General features: G+C 39.6%; 1 protein-coding gene across 3 annotated transcripts in view; it reads right to left on the bottom strand.

Moving 5' to 3' along the window:
* LOC131690257 (uncharacterized) overlaps positions 1-15,927 on the bottom strand; it is a 113,969-nt gene that overhangs the window by 77,188 nt on the left and 20,854 nt on the right. For 2 of the 3 annotated variants that reach the window (XM_058975883.1, XM_058975885.1), the window contains exon 2: positions 13,526-14,049. In XM_058975883.1, the coding sequence (XP_058831866.1) occupies positions 13,526-13,877 (352 nt within the window). In that variant the 5' untranslated portion in view covers positions 13,878-14,049. The remainder of the gene's footprint in view (positions 1-13,525; positions 14,050-15,927) is intronic. The other variant, XM_058975884.1, reaches the window with a different exon arrangement.

The raw sequence follows: 15,927 nt of genomic DNA, 5'->3' as shown, positions 1-15,927 counted from the left end.
GGATATGAGCTTTATTTTTTTTTTGATTGGTCCAACTGAATGTATGGACCTAAATTGCTAAAGATTTCCGGACGTGACCGATTCATGATCGCGCGCGTTTGCGGGTTCTAGTTTGAGACCGCGTTTGTAACATCGTAAGTACTAAAACGTTCACACAATTGCGGGAGTATTATCAAGTTTACGCGATCTCGGGCATAGGTGTGCGTAGATGATCGCGAAGGGCTTAAGCGTTCGTATGTTAACGTGTTCGTCGCGTGTGCTCGCGTGTATATGACTTCGCGTGTATAAATTCGATTTTGAAACCCTGCGGCCATTCATATATTCGCGGACCGTCATTCTGATCTTTAGCTTTCGGTGTACGAATCACATTCTGACAGGGAGAGAGTTACCCCATATCACTAGAGTTTCCGGTCATGTCGCCATGGAACGTTTTGTCTAGTGGATATGGGAGTTATTTTTCAATTCTATTTTTTTTTATTAATTAACAAGGACCTAGATTGTTGGTACCGAGGATAGAGACTTCCGGACGATCCCGATTCATGATGGCGCGAGCGCGGGAGTTTGTAGGTTGACGCTTGAGATCGTGTTGCTAAGTTTATGAGCGCTGAGTGAGATTTTCACCTTATCACCGGGGTGTAATCATGTTTGCGAGTTCGTGGGCGTAGGTTACTTGGAAAATCGCGAGGGGCTCTAACGTTTGTGCGCTGACGTGATTTTGTAACGTGTGTTCTTGAATGGTCGCGCGAACCGTGAGTCTGATATTAAATTTTCAGTGCGCGGTTAGAATTCTGGCAGAGAGTGGGATCCTTTATATCGATAGGGTTCCCGGTCATGTCGCGTGTTGTCTAATAGGTATAGGCGTATTTTCTTAATTGGTCCAGCTGAAGGCATGGACCTAGTCTTCTAGGATCAAGGATAGACTTTCGGACGTGACCGATTCGTAATCGCGTGCACGATGGCATTTTCGTAGGTTCCCGCTGAGACCGCGTTTGAGAATGTGTGAGTGTTAAGACGTTCACTATCACCATCTTTGTTGACCCAGCTGAAGGCGGGTGTATAATGACAGTATAGGACTCGAAAAGAAGAAATAAAAGACAATATATGAGAGACGTAATAGATTAGATAGGTACAAGATGCAGCTGAAGTTATGATCATCACATGAGACATACATTAGTACTTCAAACACTACTAATACTTGAATAGCCAATCACCACACATAGCACATCCTTTCTCAATTATCTATTTGTTACTGGTTGATTGTTGGTTATGAGCTGGTAAATAGAGGAAAGGTATAGAACAGAAAAAAGGCTCATATCAGCCCTCCCGGCCTCCTCGACACACCACTATCGAGGCGTATTGTAATCAACATCTTGAAGCGGGCTTCTTATATAAATCAAATCCTCAGTAGTCATAATGTTTAGTGGATTATTAACATGAGAACTAATTAACCTCTAGTAGTAGAACTTGGTGCAAATAAAAACTAAAAAGAGCGAAGGTCCTTATATTTAGATAACTCTATTGAATCTATTGTGGCTTGATGATGTTTACAATACCGTCAATCCCATCAACCTGCGAGAGGGCATCTCTAACTATCGCGGCATTGCAGCTTTATGTGCATCGTCTAAGCTGTTCGATTTGAAAATAGTTGATTTCATGTCACGCTGCTGCTCACACTACATATCCGCTGATCAACACGGATTCTTTCCCAAGCGTTTAACAAATACCAATCTACATCATCCAAGAGATGGAGAAATGACATCAAACGGATGCAATTTACACCGATCTGTCCGCTGCATTTGATAAAATTAATCACGATATCGCCATAGCGAAACTCAAGCGTCTCGGTTTTCACGGAATGTTCCTCGACTGGCTAAACTCGTATGTTGTTGGTCGCGAAATGTCAGTGAAAATAGGAGATAGTATCTCTGAATCAATTACCGTTACCTCTGGTGTACCACAAGGAAGTCACCTTGGACCTCTCCTATTTCTAATTTACATCAATGACGTCAATCTCACTTTGAGATGCTTAAAGTTTTCCTACGCCGATGATATCAAATTATACCTAAGAATTTGTAATCTGAATGATACCCAGTTTCTGGAACAGCAGCTCGATATCTCGGGGTCATGCTAGATAGTAAACTGTCGTTCTGTGATCACATATCATACATCGTGTCCAAGGCATCCAAACAGCTCGGCTTTATATTCCGGATGACTAAATCATTCAAAAACATCCATTGCTTAAAGGCGTTGTATGTCGCCCTTGTTCGCTCGTTACTGGAGTATTCGGCAGTCGTTTGGTCGCCTTCTTACCACAATGGAGTGCAGCGCATTGAGGCAGTACAACGTAAATTTGTTCGCTTCACTCTGCGTCAGTTGCCTTGGAGAGATCTAATAAATCTCCCGAGTTATGAGCACCGTTGCAACCTGATTGGTCTTGAAACACTCAACGACCGGCGCAACATCTCAAAAGCAATGTTCATAACTGACTTACTTTTGGACAATATAGACTGTCCCAGCCTCCTTAGCCAACTCAACATTAACATTAGACGCAGGACGCTCCGGGCCTACTCTTTTCTCTTCACACCCACTGCTAGAACAAATTATGAGTTCAACGAACCGATGGCAAGCATGTGCAAAATTTTCAACCAACGTTACACGTCCTTTGACTTTAACTTATCCCGTGTTTCCCTTAGACATCTATACAGTGTTATTTTAAAACATGACCCGTAGTTTAATATATAGTTCGTAACGCTTATTGTTATTATAATATTAGATAAGATGTGTTATTTTAGGATATAAGTAATTATGTATCATTTGGATTATGTTATATCTGTTGCTACGAAAAGACGAGGAGGTTTTGCGCCCATTTGAGAAAAGTGCTTATGTTTTCTCATCTCAAGAGGGGTTTTCCATGCTCCAATAAATAAATAAATAAATAAATAAAATAAAATGAACGCGCGTGATGCTGATAAAATGTTACTAATAAAAGAAGACAGTATAGGAAAACATAATGAATGAAATGCATCAAACATAAACGAATATGAAAAAATATACATTAAACAACATTAAAAATATTAAGATGTCATGAACTAAAAGAATAAATCAATATTATGAACAAAATGAATATAATAAAATTAGTATTATATAGTAATATAGCATGCATATAATTCAAGTTAAATATATGATATAATATAAAAATAAATTTTAAAAAGAACATTGCGAGTATAGTGTAAACAATTAATCGATCTAGATTTCTCGCGTTTGCAAATACCTGCATAGGGAAAAAGAATAAACCGCATATATAAAGGCCTCGATCAAATTAATATAGTAAATGTATGCATTAATTACGATGGATTGCGAATGAAACAAGCTTCAGATGTTAACTTGTTAAATATCAAATAATGATTTGATGATGATGTTTTACTACCACCTATTATAGCACTGGTTACGAATCTCCTTCTAATAGGGTAAACAGGTCTAATACGCCCCCTTAAGGAAAAATAGCTATATTTCACCGTTCGACGCTATGATCTTCTCACTAACGACTCTAATTTATTGTTATATTAGTTAGAAATTAGTACCCGTTTCATTTTTTATTAAAAACATCCTGATACAAGTACTATTAAACATTTTTCAAAGATGCCTAAATTCTAGTTTTTTCTTTCACCCAGGGCAAAATGTCCCACAACAAGAGGACGGTATGCCCCACAGCAATCGGTGAGTATGCCCCACAACAATGGGTAAGGGGGGTTTTGGCCGGTGATGAGCTGTTGTGAATACATGAATAATTCTACACACACATAGTTTTAAGCCAAGCTAAAAACTAAGATAGTAACTACAATATTCTAGTAAGCCACTTGAAATAGTTCTATCGAATCCGACTGTTTCTAATTGGTTGTAATGTTATTGGAAAAAGTGGACGCTTACATAAAAGTAGCTCTTTTGAAACTTTTGTGTATATATTGTTGTTTTGCAACATATTAAAAATAGAAAACTAACTTAGTACGTTGATTTCATGAAACGATACTGTTATCAGTCATTTTTACTTTTTAGATAATTCAGGAATCCTGGGAATCGAAGAGGGGCATTTAGCCCCAGTGGGGCGTATTAAACACTTTTACCCTACCAAGACCATACAAGTCATCCACAATGCAAACAATGCACCCATTTTAATAGGTTTTCTATCATCTAGATGTCAAGGTGGTACCTGTTTATATGGAGATTTACTGCATGACCGCTTTCCGATGTCAGATCAGAATTAGATTCAATAGCAACTAATGCCTTTCATTACTTAGTTTGAGAAAATCGGTTCGGCCATCTTTGAGTAACCGATGTGCGATTGTTGGTAACATACATATACACATACGCACACACACATTTTACAAACTCAACGAAGTGAGTATATTGGTATAAGAGACTGAGCCATCCGGGCCTCGGGTAAAAAGTCGATTTTCAGAGTGATTGCATAACCTATCCATAGGAGAAAGGCAATAAAGTTTATACAGGAACTTCACGTTGTAATCGGATTCTTCTACTCATACCTCCGGAATCAATACTTCGTTCACATGCAATTTTGTCACAATCAATGTGAATACTGCACACTTCATTTAAACAGAATGAGAATCAATACGGCAATATATGAGAAACAAGTGTGAATCTAATTCCATTTCCACGGATCTTCCGGAATTTTCAACGGTTCTCAATGTGGTCAAAAATACTTTGATTTGCAATTAGTAATCTTCAAGCCGTAACACAGGAACCGGAGCTCCGTTTCCAATGGAATATAATGGCATTTACTAAGGATGTTGTAGCTTTGATTTTAGAGTGATGTCCAAAGTGATCAATGTGCGTTTGACTGGCCATCAGTGAACTGAAACTATAAATCCAAGCAATTTGTAACACATTTTATGAACTTTTACATATTTTAGATAACATGCTAATTTCGTTTTATATGGGAATTTCATGCGTGACCACAATCTTAAATCCGTAACTCCCGAACATGACAAATCCGTAGAATACCTATCCGTCTTTCAATATCATTGCTTTCGTTTCTCTTAGTCTCAAATTTGCCGAAAATAGCCAACAAAATCGATACAGTAAAAGCAGATATACAAAAACAAGCAATAGGTCGAAAACCTTTATAATCGGTGATTTCGACGCCAAACACCGATCCTGGAATAATGTTCAAAGCAATTCCAACGGTAAACTACATTTTAATGATTCCTCTGCTGATTATTATTCAATTTTGTTCCCAAATGGACCTACGTGCTATTCGTCTGTAAGGATTCCATCAACAATTGATTTGGTTTTGACAGAACAAAGTCACATTTGTAGCGAATCGATTTCCTACATACGCAGACTTTGATTCTGTCTCCTTCCAGTAACTTTTTCACTTTCTCAAGAGGCTGTTTCCAATCCCATTAGCTCAGTTTTTAATTATTACTAAGTGAATTGGGAAAGGTACAAAAATTATATTGAGAATGATTTTAATCATGATCATGATTTACAAATTAAAGCTAACATTGATACGGCATAACAAAATTTAACTGATTCTATAGTTGATGCTAGAAATTTATCAGTACCAACAACACAGGTAAAATTGACGTCGATCTTCAACTTCTGATTCTCCAGAAGAATATTCGAAGATCCTGCTATGAAATGTATCTATCAGGATCTTCAAAAAGAAATTAACTCTCCGAAAGTCGCGCTCATGGACCACTGAACGGACTGCCGGAAGGTTAAGCATAGATTCACACTCTTAAGAAATGAAAATTTTGAGATACTTTCAACGAATGATTTGAATTAGCATACTTTCCTAAAAGATGGAAAAATGCTAAGGCTATTTCTATTCTGAAGCCAGATGAAAATCCAGCAGAAGAATCTAGCTATCGACCAATTATTTTACTCTCTTCTATTAGTCAATTATGTGAAAAAATCATGCCTAACCAGAATGATGTCACATATCAATGAGAATTATATCTTTCTTCCCACGCAGCTTGAATTGATAAAGGAAAATATCTCAGAGGGCTAGTCCACTGGAGTTGCTCTTCTAGACATCGAAAAAGCTTACGACAGTGTTTGGCACAAAGAATTAATTGCCATAATGTGGGATTTCATTTTTTTCCATGATAATGAAAATTAAAAATTATCATGCTAACAGTACCTTAGATATATCTTATCAGAATTGTCAATCTAATAAGTTACCCGTTAAAGCAGTCTTACACCTCATCTTCCAAATCTACCTACAGAATGTAAAAAGTTGTTTTGTTATAATGATGCTAGTATCTCTACCACAGGGAGAAGCCTTCCTATTATCTTGTTGTTTTTGTTCTATTAGGAAGAAAACGCTTCAAAGGATTCAAAACAAAATTTTGAAAATCAGTATGACCTCGCACAAAGCCGAGGCGAAAAATTGCTACGCTATAGCAGGCTATAGGCACCAATGAAGCCTTTTGTTCCATATCAGTGCATAAACAATATTGTATCGTTGACTCGGCTGCGGATTAAAATGAGTTTGCCAAATGAAACAAAAGTGCCCGCGCTACGGAATAATACGATTTCGATCAACTTTAGTAAAACTCGTGTTAGACCCACAGTTCAGAAAGTGGAAAAATTAGTTAAAGATAAAATGAATCTTAATCTCTTTCGTACATTCAGGTACATCACGTAAAAACTGTGTTTGGATCACGTTTAGAAGCTTAGCACAGGCCGAAAACTTCATTCCAAAGGAACAACATGCAACACGAGGTTGAATTTAATAACACCAGAATCAAGATCCCCGTGCATATGGAAAACAACATGGTGGACGTGTGTATCCATGATTTAGCCCTGCGCACTAGGGATGATTACATCAAACGAATCATGTCGCAATATGGAGAAGTAGAATCTATTACGAATGACACCTGGAGAATTTTTTTCACCGGCATTCCCAACGGTGTTCGTATTGTGAGGATGCGAGTGACTAAACCAATACCTTCTTACATGACTATCGAATGCAAATCACCGAAGGAAGGCGTGACCTATAAGCAAACAACGCTAATCACATATACCGGGCAGACCCCAACATGCCAACCCTATAACCATACAGTCCACTACGGAAAATCATGCGCCGAAGCAACTAGTCAAAACTCATCTACTACAGCCAACTCTAACAAACTGCCACCGACGCCCACAGATAAACCGAAAACAACGATCCAATTAACATATAATGCAGGTACAACCACCACGACAACCGCTCCTAAACCAACAACTAGCATCACCAATAAAGAAGCAAATTCCGATAAAGACGGATTTACAACAGCGACCCGCAAGAACAAGAAACAAATAAGAACATCTGATCATGAACAGCAAGAAAGCAGTACCGATGATGACATGGACGGTAACGATAACGCGAGAGAAGGCAGACTAAATGACCCCCAAGCGGCTTCACCGCCAAGGAAAAGGATCTCAACACGCAGCAGCAAACTGCGCCAACAAGATCTGGATTCTTAGTTCTTAGTTTATTTTTACTTTTACATATTGTTAAAACTTAAAAGATCCACGGCTCAGTTGTGCTAACGCATTGGGCCGTGTCAAATAAAGCTTAATAAAAAAAGAAATTCAGAAAATGAATTCGAAGCGTCTTCCCTGGTTTAGCACAAACGAATTGCACAGACTCGCAAATATAGAAACATTAGAAATTATAATTAGAAGAATTGTAAGAAATTTCCGACAACAATCGTTGCAATCACCAATCGTAACGATTAGCTCTCTTTGTAGTTTATAAGTGAGTTTATAAGATATGTTTAGCTCCTTATTCATATGACAAGTAGGTTTAAAACTCCCTACTGCAAAACTTACCTAACGGCGGAAGCATATTATATCTTAATAATAATTAACCGAATCATGTAAACATTAGGCATGAAAAGTTAGCACTTGTGGCTGAATACCCAATATATTCAATTTGAAATGTAATGCAAACAAAACAATATAATATAATATAGAAAGAAAGGGTCTCGCAAATTTACTCCCGAGCTCTTCAAAGCATGAACATCGCTTCAGGGGACGGGCATAGCGTAGTTGGTAAATTGATTGCCTTGCACGCAGCTCACCTGAGTTCGATTCCCAACCCCGCACATAGGGCTTTCCAAAAGAGATTTCTCTAACCCGAAAAAAAGAGGCGAATGACCTAAAGGTTAAAACCTCTATGATCAAAACAAAAAAAAACATCACTTTCTTTTCTAAGCATTTTCTTGATGTGTTCGATATTTTCGCTGTTTTGGGTGCGATTGTATCGCATGTTTCTCCCGCTTACACACATTAAAGTGAAGAGATCGAAAATATCATAACACAACCTTTTCTTTTCATTCGTCCATCCAAATGTCAGTTTTCCCAGCGATGACGCATAGCATATCATCCGTGCTTCCATCGCTAGAGCTGAAATGACATTTCACTTCATAATGAGCAATTGCTTTGAACTGCGAAATCCACGCCAGCCCGTCACATTCCAACAACCAGAGCCTCATTTAAAATTCTATTTAGCCAGCAATTAGTCCCGATCTGGTTTATTACTCGCACTCAAGCAATCTGCAGATTAAGCATAGCAAACCAAATAAAAACAAAACAACCCTGCGCTACTCGCATGCACACGAACGGAACTGCAAGCTCCAGTTGTGGAGAATTACGGTATGAAACTTTCAGTCACGGCATTTCTGTCAGCCTCAGCATCAACAATAACGGCAGGAATGGTGAAAAAAAAACTTTTCTTTCCGCCAGTTTAACAGCTCAGGCATATTTACTCAAACTAAAAATAAACTGGCACAATAAGGACGGAACTACCCTGCCGGACGGTCGCCGCGGTTGGTAGGAAAGTTTCCGGTGCAGCTACGACTGGGAAGTCGGAAGTTTTGTTTGCGGCAACAGCCGCAATACGATTCAAATTGGTGGGGTGTTTTTCTCTTCAGGTTGATGATTCATATCTCATTGAATTTCATTGAAATTAAATACAAAGTACGCGAGGCAAGATAGTAAGCAAATTAGCTCCTTGCCAGTTGTGATTTAAATATCGACCTGTTGAATTGCTTGTTGTATATCTGGGTAATTGCTTAAGATTGTACGGTAATGCACAGTGACCAAATGTTATGAACACGGGACGCGCCTACAAAACTTATTCAAAAGTTTATTTTTCAGCTGTTTGCATACCTTTTGTAAGACAGTTAATTTTCACAAAGATTCATGGACTGTCATGCTAGAGGAAGATATAGGTACCATGGGAATCAAAATAAATAGGCTCCCTTCATACGGTCTCCACGTTGTTCAGAAATAAAATATCGCTATGTGTGCAAAATATGTTCAATATACATACAGGTATTAAAAATCATTATGTTGGAACAGTTTCCGGGACGTTCGGTCATGCGGGATATGTTCTTTATATTCGGGAGTGCCCCGCCTAATCCGGGGCGTGTGGTCACTTTACTACAATGCTTACACCATTTTGTTGGGTTTTATGTTTATGTTATGTTTATGTTTATTACCTTCACCAACAAGCCCCTTGGCCCCAATGGTGGTTGCTTAAACTAATTACATTTTAAAATTGACAACATTTTCGCTTTTATAGCATTCCGCGTCCGGTTGAAGTCGAAGGCCGTCGCCACACTGTTAAAAATTCGTTGGAGTCCGGTTACAGCGCTCTGGCAACCATAGTTGGTTCTCCTGAACGGAACTCGCAGAAGGGAGTTATTACGTAGAGCTCGAACGCGGGCTTGAAGATCCAGACGTCCGAGGATTGTAGGGCAATCCACTCTGGCAGAGAGTAAGTCCGAGACGAACAGGGCTCGAGAGCAGTCCCTCCGAATGCTGAGTGTATCGAGGTGTATAAGCTGGCAACGGTTTCCATAGCTCGGCAGCTGAAATCTGTTTCGCCATGGGAGATGACGAAGGGCGAAGCGTATGAACCTGCGTTGGACAGCCTCGATTCTGTCAATCCCGTTCTGGTAGTACGGATTCCAAACAGCTGAACAATATTCTAACGTTGAGCCGACCAACGCGCAGTAAAGCGATTTAAGACAATATACGTCCCTGAAGTTTTTCGCTATTCGGAAGATGAACCCAAGCTGTCGTGATGCCTTATCCACGATGTATGACGTATGTGGTTTGAATGTTAATGCCGAATCCGTGATGACTCCGAGATCTTTGATGTGAGAGTGTCTTGGAATGCTCGAGCCGAAGAAATGGTAGTTAAACTGAGTCGGTTGGCGTTTCCGCGTGAACGTAACGATTGAGCATTTGCTCGGGTTTAAAACCATTCTGTTTTGATCACACCACGTGCTAAAGCTGTCCAGATCCCTCTGAAGAAGCTCGGCATCGGTTTTATCCCGTATTTGTTGAAAAATTTTCATGTCGTCGGCGAAAGAAAGGCGGGGTCCTTGTAATGTGAAATTGACGTCATTAAAGTAGAGGAGGAATATTACTGGACCGAGATGGCTTCCTTGTGGTATGCCGGATGTAGCGAAGAATGGTGCAGATAGACAGTCCTTAATGCTGATTTGGAGTTGCCTTCCATCGAGGTAGGAACGAAACCAGCGCAGAAGCTGTCCATGAATGCCGAGTTTGTCCAGCTTCGCTATTGCGATATCATGGTTGATTTTGTCGAAGGCCGCAGATAGATCCATATAAATAGCATCGGTTTGCAATCCGTCAGCGAATCCATCCATTACATATGTTGTGAACGAGAGCAGGTTTGTCGTTGTCGATCGTTTAGGCATGAAACCGTGTTGGTCATCTGCAATGTAGTGTTTGCAGTGAAAGAAAATAGGATCTAACACAACCAGCTCGAACAGTTTTGATACAGCACTTAAACACGAGATTCCCCGATAATTGTCAATGTTCGATTTGTTTCCTTTTTTATGAACTGGAAACATGTGCGCTGCTTTCCAGCAGGAAGGGAATGTACCAGTAGTGAGTGATAGCTCGAAGACTCGCCGAAGTGGTTCAAGAAGCCCGCTGATGCACTTTTTGACAAAAATCGAGGGAACACCATCTGGACCTGGGGAACAAGATGCTTTCAGTTTGGCATTTGCTGCAAGAATGGCAGCATTATCGACACAAATTCGGTTGATGGTTCGTCCTAGAGAAGGAGTTAAATTAGCGGCGGCAGCAACTTGTTGTGGTGGCAAGCGCTCGTTGGAAAAAACGCTTAAAAATTTGTCGGAGAACAGTTGGCAAATTTCCTTAGTGTCGGTGCCTAAAACTCCATTAAACGACATACAAGATGGCAAACCGGATTCCTTTCGCTGCTCGTTAACATACTTCCAGAACGACTTGGGCTTGGATTTCAGTTGACGCTCGACGTTTCGCTGGTGTCTAAAAAAGGCGCGTCTGCTTTGTTGTTTGTATTCGTGGTTGAGTTGAAAGTAGTGATTTCGTAATGCAAGTGTCTTATGCTTCGAGAATTTTTTAAATGCAGCTCGTTTGGCAGATTTTAAACGTCTTAGGACGGTTGATTGCCAGGGAGGGTGTTCATCGGTACTAATTGATCGTTTTGGTACATGGCGGTCGATAAGGTAGTTAAGAATACTAGAAAACGTCATCGCTGACCCGTTCGCGTCGTCATTGTTAATATTTTCGTCCCAGTTTATATCCAACAGCGTGCTAACGATGCTGTCGTAGTCAGCGTTTTTAAAATCGTAGACGATAGAGCTTGATACGTCGTCAAAATTCACTCCTAAGTTACCAGCGAATATAAGATGTAGTGGGGGATGATGACGCACCTGCTTGACTAAAGGAGTCGGTGCAGTGCAGCAGTACGGAGCGCAGTCCCGGGTACTTTCAAAGCAGAGGTCCAATGTACGTCCATTCTCGTTGGTGACATTATTAATTTACCGAAGAGTTGCGCTGCTGTAGTTGTCCAAAATACAACTGGCATTGTTAATAAGCGCAGATTTTTCGATATTCAATCGTAGAAAACCATTACTTGCTTGGCACCACGTCAAGCCAGGTAAGTTGAAGTCGCCCAGTATAACGATATCATCAGACGGGGCGGCGATCGAGGCGATAAAAGAAACGGAGGAAAGATGTACATCGATCAGGCTGGAATCACGAATTCTGTCAGGTGGAAAATACACAACACACAGGAACAGATTGCGATCGGCAAGTTTCACTGATATCCACACTTGCTCGGAGCTCGCCCACCGGTCATCGTTGATCACTCGGGCTTTTATACCACGCCGAACGGCGATAAGCACACCACCGCCTGATGTCTTGTGGCTGTTGAGGGCATTACGGTCACAGCGGTAGACATCGAATGTTGAACCAAAGACCTGGCGAGACAGAGTACGGTTGTCGAGCCACGTCTCGGTCAAGGCGATAACGTCGTAACAGCAACCCGTGGTCGCGAGCAAATCAGGCATTCTGCAGAATTTTTAAGTAGAATAGGATTTACAATTCAATGTACGAGCCACATCTTTTCTCTGAAAAGTAATGAACATTTGGATCGTTTACTAGATTTGTTTTTTTGAATATAAGTGGCACAATTTTTGTACATTGCCTTCAGAAACTCTACGGTTAAGAGTACCATACACTTGGGCAATATTACAGAGCTTAGGGAACGAGAGAACAGCACAGTTGATATGCTGCTTAAATGGTAATTGAACGCATGAACGTAATGAGCGATATTTATTTAGGTTTAGGTTTACTGTCTTCCGGCAGATATCCCACCACTTCGCAAAAATTAAGATTTGGTTTCAGAATTAGGAACACCCTCTGTACTATGAAATAGAAAAAGCGATTTGGAAGATTTAAATATTGAAATGCTGCTGAATGGTTTTTAAACAAATTTTTAATTAATTTAATTTAATCCCTTTTATGCCCATTAAAGCACAAGAGCCCCATATTGAAAAAGAGCAAGCCGAGGAAACCGCTGTTCAAGATTCACATTTTCATTAAGCCTCATAAATGGTGTCCGCGCCGGGACACTCTTTTCGACAATTGCAGGATGCACAAACCAAAGTGCAATCTTCTCGGGTGTGGACTGTATAGAAAGCTATTCCTATTTTTTGAAGGAGAATTTTGAATGCGATTCTTTGTAGTGGGAAAAATTCAATTTAATTCTTTGCTTCGTCCCGTTCGAATGTAGAAGAATGCTGTGTGCCACGATTTCAACTGTAGCTAGGTATATTTGAACTGAACGGTTAAACGGTTTGATAAGGAACTGACAATTTATTTCGAGTGTGGTGTTCTTTTATAGTCTGATGCTATCTAACTTAATACATTCGCTGTATATTAGTTTGTCATCTGGAGACGGGATAGCATGTGATGGACGCTTCTAATGTGCGGACGCAACAGATGGAACAATCGTGTTTTGGTATTTTTTCGATATTTTCTAAACAAACCTGCTAATCTTATTTGTGCGCATTGTAATTCAGTGGTGATACAGCATACAATCCAACACAGAATACAACCTCATTTTCAACAAAAAATCATATGGGACTCTTAGGCTTTAATGAGCAGTTTGGATTCCTCTAAAACCTATTTAGATTATTGCACTCACCTGACTTATTGTTGACAATATCGTACTCGTCAATATCCTCATCCAGGTAATCGTCGTCGTCTTCTTCGAGGTGCGGAACCACCATTTCCGGAAGGGTGCGAGATCGAACGCTCAGGACCGGCACCGGTTTGACACCGGTATTCGTCTCAATAGCCAGCGTCATTGGAAGCATCTTGATGAACACGTACGACAGGTAGAGTAGTGCAAAGGACGATTTGCGCAGCCTTCGGTTCTTGATGTACTTATCACTAATGAGGGCGTAGATGATCCGATGATATAGTTGATTCTTCTGCTGGTGACTTTTCGCTGTGCATCCTCCCCATATGTGGTCGGGGAAAAAACTCACTATCATCTTTGATGACTTACAACTGCACGAACATTGCCGGAATGCAGCAGACTCATTTAATAACCATTAAAGTTCGGGTTAGATAATTTTTCTCTATCGAGCCATTTGACGAAACGATCTCACTTCACAGCTTATAATCTATCACATGTTTTAGCACATTGTCAAAGTTCAAAAGAACCTGTTAGAATGATCGAAATTACTGGAGCAGAGCATGGTGCAGATAAACGGATTGGAAAGCTTAATTCATGAGATCTGCTTCTGATCCTGGAGACGCATTGTGGTTTGCGGACTATCGAACTTCAGCACAAGAGCGGTCGATCGTCCACAACACCTTTGTTTCATGTTAATGGTATCAGTACCGTATCACTATCCGTCTTTGTATCGTACTACGTTTAAATTCGCTGGAGTTTTGTGCGTCGAAAGTTGGATGGCAGTAAATGGATCCTACTGCTGAGAACGAACAGCACACATAAAAATGATGAAATTTAAACGACATGTAAATCAATACGAATGTAAACATACAAAGATTGAACCAAAACTTTGATTGAAAATTACGTTAAAATCAATGCACTCAATTAGAGCATCAACAAGCATACAATTTTAAACTTTCATTCGTGTATTATTACATGTCATTCATTTTACAGTAATAAGCGTGTAAAAAATACATTGAAGTGCATTGGTTTTCCGTTTAAAGAAACTGTAATTTTCAATTCACGTGTAGAATTATAATAAAATTCGTTGAAGAAAGCACGCTAAGTCGTGTGGATTTTTGGTGGAACTTAATTTTACATTTATATTCATGCTCCAAATATGTGCATGAAAATAAACTTAAAATTACAAAATATTTTTTTCTGTGAGGGCTCATTATGAAGATTTAAATTCGTCTTTTACTACTACATACATCTATGGAGCCAAACATTCAAAATGGAACTATAGATTTATCCAACTTCTAAGAGGTTATATAAAAAGTTGGGTCTCAAAAAATCGAAACCTGTCGAAAATATCTCTCGTCTAGTGTAGTCTAGTCTACACATACACAGCTAGTATATGTAGAGATCCTGGAAAATTACAGACGTTCGCCTACAACTTTACATGTCAGCCGTAATGTTTGTGGCACGTACGGTATGTGACACAATCATTAAAGCTGCCAGGCTAATTGTGCAGCGTACAAAATGAAAATGATTCAAAGTTATATGGCAATCAAATTATTCATTTATGAAGAATTTAATCAAGGAATCATTTCGAACCTTGAATAAGGAAGAAACGTGGACAACCGCACCGACCGTTTCAATTTGATGCGAGTATGATAAATCGTTCGGAGTGACTTGGCTAAGAGGGTTAATGTGACTCCTTTGGGCCTAAGCTCTTGGGATGAGACAGAGGTATTAAGCCTTACCATGGCTAATGAGCCTAGGTTATAGCGCCTTTACACGCTCTCTAGAATAAGGATAAATAAAATTGTATGACAACAGTAACACGGTTATCTTCTGAATCTCTCACTCATTGGAATCATTACTGAGAGGAATTGCAACTGATCATCATTTTATTTTCAATATAAATACGGTATAAATACGGCTATAACGGTCATCTAGTATTAACAAACAGGTGGTTTCACACAAATAGCTTTCCATAAAAGAAACAGAAAAGTGGAGGGAAACTCAACAAAGCACCGCATGCTGCCTGAATACAATACACTGCTAATATTTGGTTATACCAATATAAATTAAATGGTACTCAATCTTTCTATCACTTCAATGCGCTCTCTCTCTCGCACGGCTTCTGTGAGAGGTATTTAATTGAAATACTATGCGAGGATTGCACATACTTCACAGCACTGGATACACACTTATAAAATAATAAAAATAGCAAGAAATATTGTTAGTGTCACCTGTTATATTGAACACTAGAAATGAAGCGCAAAATGCTACAAGTTGATATGAATCGTCAAGTGAATTGCGTAAAAAAATAAAATTACATTATCAGGATGTATTGCGCGTTCCAACCTTACCAGGAAGGCCACTTTACCTCTACGTCAATTCTCGGTCAGCAACCGACA

The sequence above is a fragment of the Topomyia yanbarensis genome, chromosome 3 (assembly GCF_030247195.1).
Source record: "Topomyia yanbarensis strain Yona2022 chromosome 3, ASM3024719v1, whole genome shotgun sequence".
NCBI lineage: Eukaryota > Metazoa > Arthropoda > Insecta > Diptera > Culicidae > Topomyia > Topomyia yanbarensis.
The sequence above is the reverse complement of the archived record's forward strand: the minus strand, read 5'-3'. Positions and strand labels throughout refer to the sequence as shown.